This window comes from Streptopelia decaocto (assembly GCF_964273445.1).
Source record: "Streptopelia decaocto genome assembly, chromosome: 6".
Lineage (NCBI taxonomy): Eukaryota > Metazoa > Chordata > Aves > Columbiformes > Columbidae > Streptopelia > Streptopelia decaocto.
This window is the reverse complement of record NC_138660.1, coordinates 54,240,886-54,263,512: the sequence shown is the minus strand read 5'-3', so window position 1 is coordinate 54,263,512 and position 22,627 is coordinate 54,240,886. Positions and strand designations below refer to the sequence as shown.

Sequence of the window (22,627 nt, the reverse complement as noted above, 5' to 3'; positions counted from 1 at the left end):
GAGAAAGTTAACAATTCTTGTTTATATCACTGCAGTTGGCTCTCTTTGTTTTCTGTAATTTGTCATTAATTCAATGGAAATATAACAGCAGTAACAAAAAAAAAAAAAAAAAAAAGCCCGTGGCATCTTTTATGCAAGCAAAGCCCATCAGGTAATAGAAACATTTAAAAGGCTGAGAACGAATTCTTTTTCTTCTACTTTCCACTAGGCTAATGTTAAGTTTGGATAAGCTTTGGATTATATCACAAGACTCATTCTAATTTTATATACCCATCAACACCTTTTGCCATTGCAAAATCTGTTACATAGCATTCTGCACCTAACAGGGCAGGAAATATGTAAATGGCTTGATATAGCTATATATCTATCAAGGATTGTTTTATCCAGTGATAACTTTGTCTTTCTGGCACTTCATTTATTTTTTGTCTTCAAATAAAGGCTAGAAAGACATTTGAAAGTGACAGGGAACAGTTCCATCGGCTGCCTGAAATTTCAGAGAGGAATTCCCCAAGCACTGTGCAACTTCCTACACATCCATCAAGTGCTGTTCGTTATAATCATCCTGTTAGAGTGAGGTAGCAGCTCTGATGAGATGCAGTACTATGGAGAAAGCCTTTTACTCCAATGGCTTTATCAGATTCCAGTTGGTATTTTACAAAGCAGCCTAGTTCAAAGCAAGCTGGCTGGAACAATCTCCTGGAGTAGCTTTGGAAGACATGGCTCCTTAAGTGTGTGCAAGCTTGTCAAGGTTTTATTGCATGGTTTTAATGACCTGGTTGGGTAGGCTACAGTGGATGAACAAAGCAATGGAGTCGTTTCATCTACAAACTACAATGGTACATGCTTGTACAGATTCTACTGACCACTTTGAGTAAATGTGCTGAACTTCTGGGCAAATAACACCATGGATTTCAGGGCTGAATGACTGAGGTAGTCAATTAAGTTTGGCATTTAAATAGCATTGGATTTCATCATGCTTGCCGAGTATATAATGTTTTAATAATTCCTCACAAAGTGCCTGGGAAACCAGGAGACCTAGAACTGGCCAGGAAATCTCACTATAGTTTCATTCCACTATAAGTATTGTGTTCAAGTGACTTTTTCTTTGGGTTTTCTTATGAATTTTGAAATATTTTCAGAACAATTATTTTTAATTATTTGTATTATTATTCTTAAGTTAACTTTTATTATTTTAAGTAGCACAAGGCTGCATCACTTTGGGTAAAATAAAACATAAACAGTACTGCTACAGCAAATTATCTGTTGAATATTTGAAATAAACTTAGGGAACTTGCCTCTTGTTTGGTCCCATGTAGTAGAATGAAGTAGATAAGAGCTTTTTTTACTTTTAAGGTTATTCAGTGTTGGTGTAAATGAGCAAAATAATACTGTCATCAATGGCTGCATTTTGGCTCATATTTAGAAAAAAAAAAAAATCTAGTCTGTTTGTTAGGATTCATGTGCATTGGAGAATGTTTTATTTTTTCACTTGCACATTGCCTTGTTCACACTCCTGTAGTCCCGTCAGTGCAGAACTAACACACAACATTTGTATCATAACCTGCAGCTCATAAAGGTTCAAGCAAACTTGTGATTCCTTAATTGTCGGTTCCTGAAGTAACATAGATCTGAATGAATTTGATTTTATTGATATAAAGCTAAACTTGAAATGAAAGGAGATGGGAAATGCAAAGCAGATGTGGTCACGTGGAGATGGTCTGTCTGGGCTATCAAATGAGCCCCTCTGCACCTAGGCATGGTCTTGATAGAAGACACTTGGACATGTTTAAATCCTTCTAAGAATTAAGGTTTTGATTTTTGATTCCACTTCCCCTATTTAGGGTTCAAGTAAAATTTTGAAGTCAGATGTGTTTTCCCAGGATGGACAGATATATTTTGCAATAAATTCCAAAGATTTGTGTCTGAATAACAATACCTATTTCAACCTTGAGGGCCATTAGGAACCCCATGAGCTTATTTAACTATAGATGTATTTGGATGTCTGGAAACAAAAACAAAAACAAACAAACAAAAGCCATGTTGATAACGTTTGATTTTTATTATTTGCAGGGGAACGTGACATTTTCCTGCTCTGAACCTCAAATTGTTCCTATCACCTTCATCAGTGCCAGTCGAAGCTACTTGTTACTACCCGGCACTCCTCAAATTGACGGTTTGTCAGTCAGCTTCCAGTTTCGAACATGGAATAAAGACGGCTTACTTCTGTTCACCAAATTGTCTGAAAATTCAGGACCTCTCTTGGTTTACCTCCATAGTGGGAGACTGACACTGCTTATTCAGAAAGAGACAGAGAACCCAGTGGAAATCAGTGAAGGTACTTTAGTTTTGTCTACTCTCATCTATACACTTCTAGCAACCCCATAGGATAAAAGGATGGTGAAATAAGGACGGACCCAATCTTTCTTTCTCTTCTCAAATTTTCTTTTGCTTTTCAGTAGCAGAATCACTCTGTGCACCTTGAGGTAGATCTAAACATGGAAAGTTGGCATCCTGAGATCTCCAGACTCAGTCTACCTGACAATTATCTCAGCCTCTGTGTTCTTAAACAGTCACGCTAAATTTTCTTCAGTCAGGTCACATGAAGACCTTCCTGTTACCTGTCCTCAGATTGTGCTGAAGTCAGCTGGGAAGCAACTCAGCTGCTGCACCATTCCCCAGCACAAGTCAAGGCACTTCAGAGCTGATTTGCTTCCTCTGACTGTAGCTTTACATTCTCTCTTTGTGCTCTGTTCAGAAGAGAGACTTGACCATGGGCTTCCTCTCCTCACAATACCTCTCTGGCCTTCTCAGCCAGTCTGCCAGCTGCTTTGTGCAGCTGGCAGGATGTGAGAGGGCGAAATGGGATTGCCTCTCTGACCTAACATTCGGAGGTAATTGCTTGTAAACACTTAGCAGAATAGCTATGCTTTGGCTCCCAGAGAAAACAGGGATACAGTTTCAGACTGTACAACGGAGACAGGGCCAGAGCATCCCAGTTGCTGTCCCAGTGTGACCTATGTAAGCCATGTTGGCATCTCAAACAGAAACATTCTTAGCCCAGGGCTTCTGTGGATCCCTTGCTGCTCTGCAGCTGTGCTGGGTGGGAGACTGGGAAATTTTCTCTATGTGTTGAATACTCAGTTTCCAAAGGTGGATAAGTAATAGACTGATGGAATTGAGGTGGAACTATATAATAATAGTAATAATAGTATTTTCTAAAAGAGCAGCTGTTTAAAAATATGTAATATTAAAATATTCCCAATACAGACTAAAAGAGGGCAGATGTGTCTATTAAAAGAAGCAGAGATAAAATCTGAGAGAGTTGTCAAAGCAGACCTGTTCCATATGCGTGTTTCATTCCCCTTTACAATATAAAATGAGGCAGCCCTGTATCTATCCTTATTCATGCAGATTGTTATAGCCTTAGCTTGCTGCAAATGAATGCTGAAACTGACTTTCCAGCCTTTATTGCAATCCTAATTAAATTGTTGACAAAGCTGAGACCATGTCAATATTTGTTTGGGTGTATTTGTTTTTATGTAGTTCTGAAAACATGAACCTGAGCCCAGCCTTTGGTGCTATCTAAAACACTGCCAACTCCCTACTTACATAGGAAAAATATGCAGAAATTGCAAGTGCCATGTTCTGCAGATGTCAGGTACTCACAATAAACTCCTACTTGATCAAGAATGGACCTATTTTTGCCCCAAATTGGATGTATTTTGTTTTGACATCTTTTCAAACTGCAGCAACATATTTCACTTCAAAATGGACTTGTTCTAGTTGAAAAATCATCCTTTTTTTTTTTTCCTCCTGGGAAAATAGCCTCTTATTCTATGGATATTGTGCATGTGTTAACATCCATTACTGTGAAAATTGTCTCAATTTCAAATTCATAATGAAATGACTTTCCATATACATAACACCCACATTTTTTTTTTATTTTCTTTTAAACTGTTCTCACACCTCTTTGTGTCACAAAGTGCTCATTTGTTTTTATTTTCTGAAAGCTACAGTTACAAAAAATATTCCTCTAGTGAGCGGAGTAAATACTAGTTGTCTGTTCCTGGTCTTAGTGACTCCAGCCTAAGGGCAGTGTATTTTGAACTGTAATTAAGTTACTTTTGATGTGCACCACTGTGTGCGAGCTCAGATGCTTGCCCACTGATTTTTCATGGCTGTCAGACAGAGGATATGGAGTTTCTTTGTAGCCGTGTGGTGTTATTTCAAGAGCCACAAAATGCAACACTGATTTTCAGAATAAGGAGACAGAGAGGTTATTTCCCCCCTTTGCACAAGTATCTAAAAGAGAAAGAGGCTACCCAGTACCATAATTGCTCATGTACCTTCATAGATTCCTGGTCAGAGCAACAACCTCAGCTCTCACAAGATCCATGTCAAAATCCAATATAGAAAGGCCATCAGCCTTCAATAGGTACAGCCATCAATAAGACTGCCTGCTACCTTAGTGCTGAAGGGTTTTAAGAAACACAGATCCTACTGATGCCTACTGGGGTTTGTTGAGTTTCATATTAGAGCCTGAGAGAGGGTATGACTGTCTCACTGAATTTAATCCTCTGTAATCTCAGGCATGTGTTTCGTACGAGAAGCTCAATAGAGACCTTCTCTGAAGACTCCTGTGAGCTATAAGCATTTACCAACAGACTGAAAATAAGACATAAAAATCCACAAAATGGTAGTAGTTGCTACCAGTAAGACAAAGGGCCCTGCTAGCTTCGTGAATGCATGCAGTACTAGAAGCAGGTTAGATTGAAATGTGAGATGACTCTTACTTACTCTCAAAAAGCTTGCTGCGTCTTTGGCCTTTTCTTCTATGCCAGTTTTTTTCCAGAGGCAATGCATACTTTTCAGCTGCCAGTTTTCCCTGTTCTGGGGGCAGCTGCATGTTTGTGGTCACAAGTTGAAAGCAAAGGAAGGTTTGAAGAACTCTGTTGTCTCTGGCACCTCTTTTTCACTCTTTGTACTTGATTTTTGCCAGGAACAAATCTCCATGATGGGCTTTGGCATTCTGTTAACATCAATGCCAGAAGACATCGCATTACCCTGACACTGGACAACAATGCCGCCACTGCTAGCCACGCAACCACAGTCTCCAGGATCTACTCTGGGAATAGCTACTATTTTGGAGGTAAGTTGTTTCATACAGATGCAGGACACATTTTTATGATCCAGATCCTTGGGTGCTCACCATTGAGGTCTCCCCAGGTGCACTCTGTTTGCAGCTAAGAGAAAATTTGTAATAACTGATTTTAGATACCTGTTGAGTTTTAGTGCATACAGTGCTGTGAGAAGATCAACCCTGGCAGAGAGAGAATGAGCAGAACTGCTAACATGGCTGTAAAAGTGGACTATTAATAGTGGTAACCAATGGGTACCTATATCTGGTTGGCAAAACATGCAAAAGCTGCATAGCTCTATTAGCCACAAGTGTTTTTTTTTCTAGGTAAAAAGCCTGAGGACTATTACCATTATTAATATTCCTGTAAATATCACTGTCCTGATCAGGCTCAGTGATTTAGACTCCAGAGCTTAATTGACATATGGCTCAGATCTACAAAGATATTTAGGCACTGTGCTCCCAAGGAAATTGATGTAGATTTAGTTACATTTTGAAAATGGAAAGAACAGTCTTGAAAAATACTACCTTCTGCTTTTTGGAGTACAAGCATTAATTTAAATAAAGAGATTGTAATAAACTATCATATTTTTATCTAATATATTTCTGTGTAGTGCTTACCACAGTGAGGCTCTGATCTCAATGAACCCTCTGGATACAACACTGAGGATGCACAGGAGGCTTTGGATCTCAGGGCTGTCCAAATACTGAGAAGCTCAAAATACAAATGGTTTTCTAACTTGCTGTCCACAGGATTTCATCCTTTTATTCTGTGCATTGCCTCAGCATCAGAATTTAACCCATAATGATTTTACAGTTCGCACAGCTTTTTGATGGGAATCAGTTACTATTAACTGTGGAGTGTAAAGAAGATGAAAAAAAAAAAAATCACATTTTGTTTTTGCTTAGCACATGTTAAAATCTCATATTCTGATTCCTATGGCTGCTCTTTCTTTTTTTTCCCCTCTTTTTCCCTCTTTTTTTTTTTTTTTTTTTTTTTCCTTACTGGGGGATTTATAACACAGAAGGTTATGTAGCACAAGGAATAAAAACACTTGGAATAATGAGCCTCTGAGTTCTTGCACCAGGAAATCCCAGCAGAAATAGATGAACATTCCAATATTCTTCTCCACCTTTTCTCTTTTTCCCACAGGGTGCCCTGACAATTTCACCGATTCCCGATGTTTAAATCCCATCACTGCTTTTCAAGGCTGTATGAGGCTCATCTTTATTGATAACCAGCCCAAGGACCTCATTTTAGTTCAGCAAGGCTCCCTGGGGAATTTTAGTGATTTACACATGGATCTGTGTGACATCAAAGACAGGTAATTATTGTTTCTTCTTTCTTGTATTTGTTCTTTTTTCCATCATAGTGGTTTATAAATACAGGTGGCATTAAGTGAAAATTCTAATCAGCCAACATTACAGATATTAGGCATAACAGAGCTACTAATATAAAATATTACAGCGAAGATAGGAGGACTGTAGGGGAAATGGTTTCAATTACGTGAGGGTCTCTTCACATTGACTTGTAGGAAATAGAGTATGCAAATTTAATCAAAATACAGATTGGTGAAAGGAATAAATTTTATGCATAAACAACATTTGATTGCTTTGAAGTTTTAGAGGGAAATGAAAGAGAAGAAAAAATTATTTGATTCATCAGAACATGTTATCCCCTTAATATGCTATCTGTTTTTGCTTAAGTAGATAATTTGCAATTTTTCTTATTAGCCATTACAGCGTAGCATGTTTATAATGAAGATATGGTGCACCTCATGCAACATACTGCCCATTCAGTAAGACAATATAATGATTAAATGGTCTATATGAAAGACACATTTCAGTTTAAAAACTGATCTGAATCCTTCCTGAGCTGAAACCTGACAGGAAAACCTGATTTTCTCATAAAGAGCAGAGAGGAAATAACCAACCAATCAACGTATTTCATAATTTCTCCTTTGCTTCCTATGGATTTTTAGTGTCTAAATATTTCCAAATTATCTCTGCAAATGTGTACTTTGAAGTTAGTATGTGGAATAATAGACTCTGTGTTTATTTTATTTTTTTAATCTAGCTAAGATCTGAAAAATGTAAATGAAACTGATGGAAAAATATAATGTGCTTGGGATAGTTAAGAGAATAGAAAGATTGCTTTTGGAAAAAGTTATAAAAACTTAAGCATTTAATGTATTCGTTTCAGACATGTTGGTTAGAGAGATCTCTACTATTGTTTAGTGTAGGAGGGATCAGCCCGCTGTGGCTGTGATCTTTTGAAAAGTGAGCATAATCTCTGTTATGTGAGACCTTTGTGCTCATCTTTACATGTTCATGTTTGTTAACTTGTATAGAGACAATACTGACTCTGCTGATCAAACCTGTTTCCATGTTTAACAATGACTGAATTCAGGGGGACATAATTTCACAGTTGGTGTACCTGAAATGGTAGACGGAATTGGTAAAATGCAGCTGATTTAACAAAAAGAAGTAAAATGTAAACTTTCCTGAGAATTAAGTGAAAGAAAGTATTTTGCTGTTTTCTTGGAAAAACAGATTCTTTAAGATCCAGTGAACCACTCAAAGGGAACTTTTATATTTCTATATTGCAACAGAAGAGAAATATTCTGCCATGACGTAGAGGTGCTATGGGTCATTGTCACCAGGCCTAGGCTAGAATCTATGCTTCTACTGCAAGTGTCTTTCTCATCTTCAGTGTCCCAAGGATGACAAGCATCAGTCTGTGATCATACCACACAATTACCTAGGGCAAGGATCCAAACATAATAAAAATCATGGTGCTTTACAAAATCGTTGCCTTCAATATATTACACATCTGAACATAAATTATTCATTTTCTAGCGACGATTAAAGCACTCTCTTCCAGTGTGGTTTTCTGGATATCCTTAAATTTATTTGTCTGTACTATGTGATCTAGGTAGATCTATAGTAGTTATGATCTGTAATAGCGAAGATCATATGTTAGATTTGATTTACCTAGATCATATAGTAGATATGATGACAAAAACAGAGTAGATTAAAAAAAAAAAAAAAAAAGAAAAAAAATTACAATGGGAAGAAGTGATTCTCTTATGGCTGGAGTTGGTGTATCAGTGGAGGTGCCCTGAAGGGGAAGAGAGAAGCCTACAGTAAGGGAAGGCATTGGGCTCAAGGTCAGAAATTCCCTTCATCATGGAAGGATGAGAGGCTCAGTGGTGCCATGGAGGCTGCAGCTTTCTCCTTCAGTGAAACACCCTGTGCTCGCTCTCCCTGTCTGATAACTCCAATAACTGTGCTGAAGCTGTTTTGCATGGAAGGAGGAAAGATTTTTGGATTTTTTTTTTTTTTTTGGTCTAAATCATATAACACAATTTATACATTTGGGGCACAGACTTGAGGGAGGTTAAATCTACAGAACAGATTTCAGGAAATTACAAAAGCTGTTCAAAGTTTCACAGGGTAAAGTACTATTGGTGCAGTACTGAAGTCAGGAGTGGTCATAGCAGGAAGGGACAGCTGGAAAGAGGGATGAAATTCAAAGAAAATAAGGAAAATACAGACAAGAGATAAATCCTTTGTGGTATTTTGCCAACACAATTGACCCTAAGCAAGTGGCTGAGCTGGAGAAAGCCTGAACAAGAAAGTATTTGTGGTGTGTGTTCTTCCTAACCACTTCTGAATATTTTAGGTTCTGCAAGGCTATACAATGGCATAATTGGTCAGGAGAAACTATACACAGAAAGTCTAGGAGAACAGGAGATTTGAATTAAATCCTAAAGATTTAATTCAGTGTACCCTTGAGTATATTTTCAAATCTGGTTCAAATTGGTTCATTGCACAAAATGTCTGACACTTCCAGTCACTGTAATTCAGCTATTCACTGTAGTTCCACTAGTGTTCTGTATCAGTGCAGCTCTGGACTACTGGAAAGTTGGTATCTGGCTCCAGGCGTGCAATATCCAGCTGCTCGTTCTCTCTATAAAAGGAGCGTTAAGATTCTGTAAAAGCGTCTTCTTAGAGAAATGCGATCTCCCCTTTCTTAATTATAAGATTTATTGCTGCGTGCACTGTAAAGCATGTGTTTTTGTAATTTTTAACGCATGTGGGAATTTTGTCTCTTAATTAACATGTAAATGGGACATTAGTCTTAGTTATCTAAGCAAAAAACCTCTTTTGAGGAATATGCCGCTATTTAGAAAGCAGTTGATTTGTTATAGGCTGGTGGGCCAAACTTATTTAGACCTGGGCTCTTGAAAGCAGTAGTTAGGCAGCTCACTGCAACTTGTGGCGGCTCCTAAAAAGAGAATTAATGACTTTGTTTTGAGAGATAGTAAACAGGACTACTATTGATGCTTGTAGTATGCTTTTGAGACAGAATCTAATTGTGTGCATATTATACACACGCACAGACACACCCCAGGATTCACTGTATGAAGCAATGAGCCTCTCTTAATTTAAATTGACCCATCTGAGGGACTAAACCTTAATATCTCATTAGATCTTATCTCTAGTATTTGGACTATTGGTGCACTCAAGTGAATTTTCCATGAATGCCTTCATCTCCCTGTATTTGTTATTTCCACACTTCTGTAATTATTTCTCAGGAAATAAGTGCCCTGTCACTAGCCAAGCTGACAAAGAGTTCACACAAAAAATGGGTATCTCCATACAGATATAGAGTTTTACCTTCTTTCCATTTGATAGCTAGGGAGACAGTGCCAAGTGAAAATAATTTTGCAGACACAAGTGAACTTGATCCTGTTGCCAACAGTGCTTTGAGCAGGAGACTCTTGCCAGAGACCTCCAGAGGCTCTGTGCAGCCTCAGTGATCCTGTGAATGAGGCCACCCACTAACTGCTCTGGTCCTGGCTGAGTGGACAGTTCAGCATGTACCTGAGAGAGCTGGGATTAGCAGATAACACACAGAAAACTAATGTCTCCTGTGTTTTCAGTAGGATGTTAAGATATTGTACAATCTGGATTTGAACACAGCAATATGGACTGTCCCGATAATGGAAAAAGGCTAGTTAGCACCATCTATTGAGAGATTGCCTGTTTCTAGCCCTCAGCTGTAGTACTAGCATCACTAATGTTCCTACTGCTGCATTTGGAGTTGCCTCTGATTTGCCATCCTCTTGCACGATATCAACATGTTGTCCTTGGGTGGCACATCCTGTGCCATGAGAAGCTTCCCTGATCTGTTCATATTAGAGCTGTGTTTGCTCCCCTAGCCCTGAAAAGTAGTGATGTATTCCATTCTACATCTTCTTCAAGAAAAACTGTTCCTGCAAACTGTTCCCAATGCCTTGTGGAACAAGAAAGCAGAATCTGTAGGAGGAAGCATCCTGTAGTGGTGCATTTGTAGGACTCTTGGCATTATTCCTACTGCCTGCCCACTGGTAATCCAGCTAACCATTTTTTTTCTTTTGTTTGTAGTATGTATATTTGCTGTGATTTTCCAAATGCTCAGTCTTTTTTGAGGATGTTGCAGTGTGGTGCTTGCACTGCTCCTGTTACGAAGTGTTAGAGGTCATACCTGCCTTCAATGAATTTATTCCAATTCCAATGAGAGGTAAAGGAAAAATGAGACAATATCCTGCTAAGCTATGGAGGTCCGCTCCATATTTAAAAGGAAGTTGATTTAATTTTATCCCTTTTTGTTGTTGCCTTTTCAGAATTTCTGCTTGGTTAGGAGTGCAGGGGCACATCAGGGATTGTTTGCAATACACTGAATTAATAAGTCAGAAAATATAATTTCTTACAGTGTGCTGGCATTTCCCCTCTATGGCATGGTACAGAGTAGAATGTAGCAAGGCAGAGATGTCTGGAAGCGAAGGTGTCAGTAAGTCTGTGGATTCATAGACTTCCTGCTGGGGAGGGAAACAGAGATCTTTGAGTACCTATGCAGTCTTTTGCAGCAGTACATGTACTATGTTGACTATGTCTGACCAAACGCCATCTGGCATATGCCCAAACAAATAAATGTAGGCTCTCTTTGAATTTATTTTTTCTTCAGAGTGATATAGATTAAACTAATGGCTACAGGGAATGCACAGCCCTCACTCCTGGTGTTTTGCACTGTAAATATTTTTGGGAAGGGAGGCATCTTCTGAGGTTGACATATTAAACATAAAATCTTCCAGCAGAAAGCCTGAGCAGTAAGAAAGTCTAATGAAAACAGAATAATGCTTTGTGTCTTTGGCCCTTAATCTGTAGGGAGGACATCAGAGTCAAGGGATGGTAGCAAACAGCATAATAAATTCATTTGCTTCTCATAGATGCTGTAAATCAGAAGGGATTCACTCTCTTGAGCTCCACGAAGTCTCTAGCTTTAAGCATATGGCCAGGATCCCTGTCCTTCATCTGCAGGTAGCGTGTTAGGGGTTTTATAGCTACAAGCTGAAAAGACTTTCTTAAGTACTTTTGGTTTTGAGACAAAAAAAACAAACAAAAAAAACAAACCTACCACAACAGGATGTGGTTTTTTTCCTAATAGTGTCTTTGCTCATGCATTTCCCTCCTCAGTATTTTACAGATTTCTTGACCCTGTCAAACAGCATCCTAGAAATGGGTTATGGATGTGGTTACAGAAACTTCTCACTTAGCAGGGTAAGAAATCACAGCTGCATGTAGTGCAGCAGGCAGCTGGGCTGGCAGAGAGCTCTTCTTTCAGTCATTTTAACACTGATGAAAGGCACAAGGCTGCTGTCCCTAGGGGTGCCAGTGCTTCCTAGCTAGCATGTGCATGTGGCAGAATGCAGAGTTGAGTCTTCTTATTCCTTCTCAAACTGACAAACCGTAACCTGTTTCTTCAGGATAATGGTAACAAAAGTATTGGTTTGTCTAGTGTTAATATTGATTCCCTAACCTGGGGTTTATTCAGTGTTGTGATGAGCCGTAAACTTCGATCAGTTGCTATTTTCTTCTTGCAGTGTTTTCCCTTGTTGGCTTAGAAGGGAAACATGCTTGCTGCCATTCTCCTGATCTAAGCAGGAATCCTGCACCATAGCATTGATACCAAAATACCAAGCTCTTACCATATAAAGCCTTTGTTTTAAAACTTGGAGCAACTGGCAGTTCTACAAATCTTGAAATACAAAAAAGATCTAGTGAGCAAAACAGGTGGGCAAATGTGTCCTAGTGAAGAGCAGTAGGGAATGAGCATATCCTGTGAAGTAAACACTAGCCAGGGTTGCCACTTGGTGTTTTCCTGTCCTAGGTTAAATAACATTCTTACTTGTAAATTTCTGGTGTTTACAAACATATTTAGAGCTTGATGTCTTTCTTGAATGGCCCTGTCTATATGAAAAAGACACAAACAGGTCTAGAAAACAGCCCCTGCAAAGAAAGATTAATTAAGCTCTGCTTCTTTAACCAGAAAAGAGATTGCTGAAGGATGGCAGCATAATGGTCTTCAGGTGGTAAAAGGCTGCTGCAGTGCAGAAGTAAATAATAATCTTTTCTGACCTGGATGTATGGGAAAGCAGCTATGGTATAGATTGAGGAGACTATAAAGTCTCTGTCACTGAAAGGCTTTCAGAATAGGTTAGATGAGCCTGTGAGAAATGGCAGACACAGGTACAGGTGATCCTGCCTTGTGGCGTGAGGATGGACTAAGTGATCTTCTGAGTTCCCTCCAGGTCTGCGCAATTCTGCTTCATTCAGTCAGGCTTCTCCTCCAGATGGAACAGCTGTGTCTTGTTCTTTAGGGGTTCTGAAATGTCAACAATAATAACACCACTTAAGGGGACACAAAAAAAAAAAAAAAAAAAAAAGATGATACATTCAGGAATTCAGGTCAGGATTTCTCATACCTGTGAGAAAGTTCATTTGGTAGATATATCTCTCAGACATTCCTAAAGCACTGCTGTGGCAGGCAGTAGGGACCGTGTAGTCAAAAAGTATCTTTTTTTTTTTTCTTTACCTGAGTTGAATATCTTAAGTTTGAAGTGTAAGAAAATGGGGGAGAAGGAAGAACACATTCTACTCATTGGCCACTTCCATGATTTGCTTTTTGCTTCTAACAATGCATAATTCACTTTTACAACTGCAGGATGAAGCTCTGGGATTGCAGAATTTATTGCCATGTTTTTTCTTGGGTTTTCTTTGCATATTCCATGATGTCTAGAGTTCAGCTCAGGATGTGTATTTTTCTTTGATGAACAATAACTTGATTCCCTTCTATTTGGCTCTCTATTTTCACAAGATCTGGTGACTTCTTGGATTTGAGGTGTCTGTTTCTTTTTCAGATGTGGTCAAAATGAGGGTGAGGAGTTTGTAAGCTGTTAGGAGGAGGTGGGGACTGAGGCATTGGATAACTCTGCGAACATCTTTCCCTTAGTAAATCAAACTAACAACTGTGTGTTGAACCCTTCACAACCTCTGTTTCAGTTGCTGAAGTATAAAACACAAATCCAGTTGGATGTATTCACTGACCTCTGCCTTGGCCTGACCAGCCCTTTCCAAGAAGTGCATCCTCTCTGGGCCACTCCGAGGTGATGCTGTGTGCAGCTCTGACTACAAGAGCCTGTCATTCAGGCCTCACTGCTGTTTCTAAAACTGACACTCTATTCTTTTGTGTGCCAGAAACTGTTCTCTACAAGAGTAGATTAAATAAGCTAGGACTGTTCAGCCTGGAGAAGAGAGAGCTAGGCAGGGTTGTGTGATGAAGAGCAGCATGAAGGCAGTAAATAATAAACAAGAATTTCCTGTTTCTCACAAAAAAATCTTACATTGCATCACATTGGATGTTGTTAGACACTGTAGAGGTCAAATATGAAGGAAAAAGCCAGTAAGACTTACATGAATTCATAACCCACAGATTGCTGGAAGCTGGCAAAGTGTTCAGTGGGATGCTCTTAGAATTATTTCATCAGCATGTTTGCTGTGACACTGTCAGAGTGAGGAAATTAGAGGAGAGGCGCTGTTGATCTGAAGTGAAATCTGGAGGGAGGTGATAATCTAAGGATTAGGAAGCCCAAGTTCATTACTGTTTTAAAAACATCCTTTTCATTGTGGACAATTCTTTGTACCTCTGTTGTTCAAAACCAAAATATGTTTTGTCATAGCAGTGCTAATCTCAAAACACAGTAGAATCTGATTGTGAATTTTGCGAAGTACTAATTCTTTCTGCACTGTGTTTTTTCTTACATGGCAGTGGAATAGTGGGGGTGTGGGTCTGTGTGTGGGCAAACAATGGAAGGTATAGCCTGGGGAAAATTCAGACAGCTTCTCATTTAAAAGTAAATGAAATGGGTAGGAAAACAAATATGCAGATGCTGAGAAGTTGGCCACACTGTTGAGAAGCTCTGGGAATTCCCATTCAGCAGTTGGCTGGAATGCCAGATTTTGGGACTAGAAATACTAGCATCAGTCCTGAAGCTGACTTGGTTGTTTGCTGTGTTGGCATCCCTTTCAGAGAATAGATGCAGGAATATGGGCACAAGAGATACTACAGCTCAAGAGTTGCCATGGATATAATGAAAATGTGCCAGAAAATCATTAAACCTCAGTCCAGAAACACTGTGGATTTCCAGCCCTTCATCATAAGGCACAGATGTTCCCTTTGGGCTGAGCAAGGCTGTTACAGCAGATGGACCCCTTAGAATACAGCAGCAAGGGCTGCAGTGTTGCCTGCAGCCCAAAGGCATTGGTTGATTAATCTCATCCACTTCTTGAATGCCGTGGGACAAACTACTTTGCAGTGTTAGTCACAGAGAAGAAAATTCCATTTCCAGGACTTCTTGCACACTGTGTGTACACAAAGAAGTAAGATCTGGTGTGGTTTCCTCCAAACTCTGTAAAGAGGAGTGCTTAAGAGTTGTTGCAGTTGACATAGCTTGTGCCAAACAGCTTTCTTTAAGGGGAAACCTGGCCTCGTTTTCCTCTGACTTGACACCTCTCATGGAAATATTCTTCTTTGCCTCGTGAGATGGTGCCAGACAAATGGTTGCTTCCACCAGGCTTTTGAGACACATCCTTTGATGTATCACATCCTCTTAAGACACATATTTAATGATGATGTTGGTTACATTAATGGTCTTGAACTCCTCAACCCCCATCACAAAGGATGTAGTATAACAGTGACAGATAAACCTTTGTTAAGGAGCCTGCAATTTCATGGGATTCTGCTGTTCCTGACAGGCTTGAAATAATTTGAAATTGTTTACTTTTTGGTAGCAAAGTTTGCCTGGTCAGCAGTAGGGCTAAGGCAGTTGCGGAAGCATGATGTTGTACACCCATTGTTATGTTGTTGTTTTATACACCATTTGTGCTTGTGTATATGAGGCTAGGTTGCCTTGGGATTAAGAAAGCCATTTATGAGCTGAAACTGTCATTATTTGTAAATGAACTACAAGGGTAGTCAAAGCCGGCTTTCCTTTAGGCTTGGATTCACACGAATGCATAGATAAATGCATACATTTCTCTCCCTGTCTACAACTGCTAGGGTTCTTTAATCTGATTGCTGCTGTTCGTGTTGATTTTACGCTGATGAAGCTTTGACGGGGTTGTCCTATTTTTACTTGGCTGGCACCCTGCCCTCAGTATAGCAAATACTGACAGTACTTGTCAAGGACAACACTGGGAACTTCAGTTCCCTTAAGTGACCTGGTGGAGGAGGAAAGAAAAAAAAAATCACATTGAATCCACCTTGGTAGATGGATGGATGGGGAGCATCTTGTGGGACATTCTGGGAATTCTAGAGATCTCCAATGAAGAATGCAAACCTGATCTCAGGTATTTTCTTATGAATCCTGGCAGTGTTTCATCTCTGTAGCATCAGCAGGCAGACACAAGTGCACACTGCTATTGCTGTCCTTATTAAATGAAGATTCATTTGCATATTTGAATTCTTCTAGCAAATACAAGTGGAGAGAGCAGTGTGTGGTATACATAATAATCACTGCAATAGGATTGGTGTTAGCAGCTTAACAAATTAGGGAGAAGCATATTGAGTTGATTCATGAGTTTGCTTCCCTGTACTACTTGAGCTATAGAGCACAGATAGTGTCCTTAGTCCCTATCCTTTTATCTTCACCCATGTTTTATCTGTGAAAATTTGTCATAACATTTTCTTGATAAATTAGCTTAAAGTGTTCTTTTTTTCTTACTAAATAAGAGCCAACCTTGTAAAACCTATGTTATACCTACTTCCTTTGTAGATTCAATTAGATTTTACTATTGATTTTTATTTGTAAGAAATAATAATAATTTTTGACTTTTTACCTCCTTTCAGTACTGAACTTAACATTGCTTCATGTGTTGTACTGTCAAAATGGGCCTTTGGGAAATTAATTACTTTTGCAGGTGAAGGCTGTTAGGATAAATCTGATGAAAGCACAGTCTCTTTTTACATTTCCCAAATCTCCTTTAAGATGTAAGTATGCCTTGCAGCAGAAGCCAAACTTTATATATATATATATATATTTTTTTTTTTCTCCAAAGTTGGCCATGCAAACAAGAAAATATGCTGGCTAATTATACCCAGTGAGTTCTAATTTTATTTATTATGGTCCCAGGCTGGGATTGAAAAAGCAAACACTTAATATTACATTTACCCCCACATAAATACCTGCAGTGCACTGCAGAAAAAATATCTCCACCCCCCGAAACCAACAAAAAAAGCAGCCAAAAAAAACTACCTCGCAATTTGTCATCCATACTCTTCATTCTCTCTAGTATTCCTATTTTCAGTATGTAGTGTCTTCTCTGCAGAAATGACAATTATTATATAGTCGCAATTATTTTCTCTTTACAGAAAGTCCTCTTATGTTTTCCCTTTTTGGTTTTATAGCAACAAGTGAGATGCTTTCAGATCATACTCCTTGAATTCAGATGATGATCAAACCTGGGATGATCATTTTAGAGAGATGATCAATTTAGAGAGAATTTTAAAAGCTTCAACAGGATTTCAACAATTTTGAGAGGGATTTTAAAAGTTTATGGGAATGTGAAGAATTGGGATGAAAATTGAAAAATTTTGAAGGGACTTTGAAAAAATTTCAACTGGAATTTTAGAAATTTTGACGTGAAATTGTAAAAATGTTGACATGGATTTGGAAAATTCTAGAGAGAATTTTAAAAGCTTCAACAGGATTTCAACAATTTTGAAAGGAATTTGAAAAGTTTCAATGGGAATGTGAAAAACTGGGACGAAAATTGAAGAATTTTGAAGGGACTTTGAAAAAATTTCAACTGGAATTTTAGCAATTTTGACGTGAAATTGTAAACATGTTGACGTGGATTTGGAAAATTCACAAGACATAAAATTCACAAAGACATAAGAGGGAATGTCATCTGTCCTTTTTAAAAATATTTCTCATTTTGGGTAAATCCCAAAGTAGATTTGAATATTACTCACCTGCATCTCTGTCATCAGTGAAAACAAAGCATTTAAACAGCACATCTTCAGATGCTGGAATACCTGGATCTGTTTCTAGAATTGTTCCAATAAAAGCTACATATAGGAGAGGCTGTCCTGCCTACTTATCTGATGGTCCAGGTTAAGACCAACTGCAGAAAGCAGCAAGCCAGGCCCATGAAGGGTGCACTGCTCTATAGAAATATTGTGTTTCATGGAAAAATAAAGATGGGTCCTTCAGATTAACCTGTCACACTCACATCACTGCATCTGAATTGGAGACAGATAATATTTTAATCTAGTTTTGTTCTTTTCCAGATAAATTTGGTTTTTTTTGTGTTTTGGTGTGTGTTTTTTTTGTTGGTTTGGTTTTTTGTTTGTTTGTGTGTTTTTGTTTTGTTTTTCATGTGAAATATGAAAAGAGTGCTGAATTCAAATCTCATTTACCTGATGCCACTAGAGATCAAGAGCAGTGCTGATCTGGTCCTTTAAAATGTGTTTAGTAAGTGCTGTAATGCGTAACTACAACTACAAAACTCCTTCCTTATGACTGCAATGACTTGTACGTGTGGAAAGATGCTGGAGTTGGAGATAATTTTTGTCTTTGATACAGAGAGGTAGGACTTCCCAGTAGTGCTGCAGAGGGGCTTTGTCCCAAATGAAACCCCTGGGGAGAAGGAAGGCAGTTTGAAGGTTGGTAGGGGGCTAGTTAAGTGGCTTTGGGAATAGGACTTGAGTGTGGAATTGAGTTTCTGGGGGCACCTGAATAGAGTTCACCCCCATTACTGCTCCTTTAGAATCAAAATTGATGGGATGAGCAACCCCATGGTAAATTAAAGGCCAGCTACTGGGATGCATGTAGGATATAATATTCTGTCCTTGTTTGTTTGATTTTTGCAGATGGCTTTTCTGCTTTTGCTTTGTAAAATTATGAATTCTAAATGGAACAGCTGTCTGTACAGGATGGTTTATTTGTTTCCCTTTTTTCATTCTCAAGTTTATTTATATAAAATCCTTTCTGCTGATGCCAAGCCCAACTGTCAGCGCATTTACATCTATTAAAAATGTAGGTAGTCTAACAACAAAGCAATCAAACCTTTAAAAAATACCTTTATCTAAGGCATAGATAACAGGTTCTTTTCCCTTCATTCCTGCTGATCCCAGCACAACCTCCTCCTGTAGTTCTGTCCCAGCCACATGCCTGAGGGCAGCTGGCATCAACATTCAGGTCTTCTAAATGTTCATCTCACAGGGCTAAACAATCGCAGAGTCCAAAAACCAAGGTGGCCAACAATGGAAATAATAATAAATTTTAAAAGTTCAGTCATTAATTTTTGCAAATCTCAGAAAGAAAAAAAAAACTAACTTTGTGACAAACTATTAAAGTGACAAAAAAGTCACGTTTTTCTTGAGATAATTTTAAAATCTATTCAGTGTGATAACATAAACAATTTCCAGCACAGAATAGAAAAAATGTCTTTGTCACGTTACTCTTGTTCTGTTTGTACTCCCTGGCTTCTCATGACATAATAAATTTAGGGAAGAAAAATATAGATGATGTAAAAAAGAAAAACAATGGAGTATGCTACAACATTTTTTTAGAAGCTGTTGTTCAGTTTTCTAAAGTTGCGAGAGGAGAGAGAAGTTGGGAGGTGTGGTGATGAGAAGCGAATGTGTGCTGAGGAAAACCAAAGATCTAGAGAGTGTTAACTCTTTTGCAGCCTGTCTTAATATTGGTTTTACTTACCCTTTCTCTATTCCTCCCTCTGGTCTGGTTCTTTTCTCCCTTTAGTTAAGGACACCTAGCCCACTGTTTTGCCACAAACATGTCTGTTTGTGGGGAAAATAAGAGTGGAATGTACTCCTGTGGTAGTTGCTTTTCTACTGCTCTGTGATCTGCATTTGTTTTCCCCTCGGTAGAAGCCTGAAGTCGTTACATATTGTCTGTGTAGTAACATTCGCGGTTTTCTCTTCAAAATGCTTGTATGGTCTCCTCTTGAACCCATTCCTTGTATCCAAAGTAATCTTCGGCAAAGCATTTCACAGATTTATGGCTCAGCAGTGAGGCAAGAACTCATGGTGTTGCAATTGGCCTCCATCTATCGAGTTCAGTGAAAAGACACTGCCACAGAAATACCATGAGTTTCATCATACGTTCATGCCTACTATATGAAGTCATCCCTGTTAATTTATACTTTGTTAATTATACATGAAATAGCTACATGCTGAAATTAAATTAATTTGAGGTAATATTTAGGTAAATGCTTCCTTGATAGAAAAACTTCTAAATTTGATGTGTTTACTGGTTATGGCATTGTTGAGTTTTAGGGACTTGGTGGTTGTCTGAAAATAAACATATTCACAGGCTTAATATTGAGAGTGTGTGCTCCTTTTTTCTTTCTCTCTCTGATAGTTCTCTATTTTCCCCCCCCCTTCATTTAAGAAGAATAGAGAGTGGTGCAGGCAGGATGTGTTGTGCTGACTATAACAAAATCTGAGAGGTGCTTATTTAAATTACTGGGTTTATTTCCAGTCAAGTGTAACGTCAAATGTGTAGAACTCCTTCAGTCTTCCCACTCAAGTAATTTTGTCATTGTTATTTCTTCATCATTCCTATCAAAGGGCCAAATTTTGCCCTCTAATGACTATGCAGTTTGTCCTTTGAATTCAAAGGAAGCACACATACATTTTTGGAGGTGAATGTTTCATCTAAGGACAGTGAACACTTTTGTGCAGGCTCTGCATATTGCTCACTTAGATGGCTAAGGTGTGTGTTTTACATCTTGGCTGAAGGAGGGAAAATTTTATTTGCTTCATTTATTTCTTTATAAGATTCATTCACCATGATATATTCTATGAATTAATCTGGAATCTGGAAGATCAGGGTCCCTGGTCTGTCACAAACTGTCTTAGGCAAATCATTAAATTTCAAAGTGTCTCATTTATGATTCTCGCAAAGATTGATTTGTTTGTTCGTTTCAGTTGCAAATAGGTTGAGGGCTGCCTGCTGCACGTTTTTGTTTATGAATCCTTCTGTTATCTTACTGAGATTTTGCTAAAAATGCTTAATACTACTAGAATGAAAATATTAATTGATATTTTAAATTATACGTATTTAAATCCTTCAACAAGAGGATCCAGGACAGTTAGCTAATGGAACAACCTATGATTTATCCTTGCCTTGATTAATTTTAATCATAGCTATTTCTTAATTTTGAGTTCTCTGACAATTAGGATAAATTTTGCTTCTCAGGAAGACACAACTGCTCAGCTAGGATGGGATTATGGTAATTATTAGAGCTGCAAAGAAATTTTGTTTCATAAGCTTTTAGAAGGATTAGTTATCTGACCAAAAACAAGATCGATGTGGTTGGTGCTAATTAAAGCAAATAGACTAAGGAATAAAAAAGGTTTAATTCTGAATTTATTAATATCATTAAAAGCCTACATGGCTAGTTCGACTTGTGCTTTGTGCATTGTTTGGGGAAAAACAAGTGTCTGCATTTGTAAGACAAGTAGAAATGAGAAGTGACCTTCAACTTTGTAAAGCCTTTGAAAGGAAACTCTTTTAAGGGAATAAATGCTGCTAAGCCTCTGATATGGGCCTTTGGCAAACCACAAATGACTAGTAATTAGCTCTACTGTACTGGGTTAATTAATAAAATGTAGCTTAAAATAGGCAGAAAGCATATTTGTCCATTATACTGCTGATGTAAATTAGGATAATAACACAGTAGTGTTCTTTTTACCTCTCCAACGAGCTTTATTAACATCAGATGTTTCTTTTCGTCAGCACCCCCGTGATGTGAATATAACTACTGCTGTTGTGCAGGTGACATAAATGAATGTTTACTACTAAACAGAAGACAATATGCTGAGGGCAAGGGTAGGCACAACCAAAGCACAAATAACAGAAAATCTGCTCTTACAGGCAAAATTCATATATATCACCATAGAGCTGTTGAGACTGCTGTGCTGCTCCCACAGCCTCTGGGACAAAGCTGTTGGGGAGCTACTAGTTCAGGGGAGCTGGCACAGTCTTGCTGAGTGTAACCAGTCCTGTTCATGCCATCCTGTGGGATGCTCTTGCTTCCCCAAGTACTGACCCAAAGCCTCTAAATATCTCTTCGCTGTTGCCAAGAGTAGGTGTAGCAGCAGAGGGGCTGGGCTGTCACTCTAGCAGCAAGATGTTAGGCTGTGTTAGATGACTTCCCAGCACATCATTAAAAGCCAAAATCTCAACCCTTCTTAGACTTTCTGCCCTGTAAAAGTGGGGCAAACCCAACAGTTTTGGCTGTCCCCTTTGTTTTTGTTTCTTATTTTAGAAACACAGCAATGAAAAAGACTCCCTGGTGCCCTGCAAAACCAGGCATGCATTTCCCATTCTCTTTTTTCCATTTTGTATTTGTGCCTAAAGTTAGCAGAAGCCGTAACAGATTTTTATAAGACCAATATATCTTATAGTTTTCTTAACAGATGTTACATGTAGTTATAAATAACATACTTCTTGAATTCCATATGTGTCTAATATTTGAATAATGAAATAATGACTATAATAACTAAGCATTAATAAAAATTAATTAATCTTTCATATTTATATTTTATATGATCTCTATCATTTTATGTGTGATGGTATAAATAATGATCAAGTGAATCCGAGTTCTAGAACAAATCTCAGACTCGTACTTATACAGGCAAGTATATGCATACATGCACATACTTGCATACAGCATATTGAGGATGAGGTTTGTCTGATAGGCCCCTATGTGCATGAACAGATTTCTTTGGGTTGTCCATGTTTGGCAGTTCTCAGACGTGGAGTCAAGTAAGTTGATTAACACTTGGCTGGTGGGGCTTGGGAGACTCGTGAAGATTATGGCTGTTAGTGACATACAGGTTTTTGCTTGCACTCATGAAGTGCATTTTAGTTGTTGGGATTCTAGAAGAAACAGGCTGAAAGCCACAGTTAAGGACAATATGCACACTTGAATGCAAAAACATTTCCTAAGGGTAAGATGAACTACAATAAAATCATGTATTCAGCTGTTATTATACAAATCTAGGTAGTCTCAGTGACTTCCCCACTAACACTACTGAAAGATGTGGGCCATAAAAATGGTTTTGAAGCTCAA

The 22,627-nt window shown here is 38.4% G+C and overlaps 1 protein-coding gene across 1 annotated transcript in view; it reads left to right on the top strand.

Moving 5' to 3' along the window:
• The window catches only part of CNTNAP5 (contactin associated protein family member 5), a 557,878-nt gene that overhangs the window by 427,429 nt on the left and 107,822 nt on the right, over positions 1-22,627 (top strand). Inside the window, exons 13-15 of the mRNA XM_082057253.1 lie at positions 2,071-2,335; positions 5,000-5,149; positions 6,291-6,462. Coding sequence (XP_081913379.1) covers positions 2,071-2,335; positions 5,000-5,149; positions 6,291-6,462 — 587 coding nt within the window. The remainder of the gene's footprint in view (positions 1-2,070; positions 2,336-4,999; positions 5,150-6,290; positions 6,463-22,627) is intronic.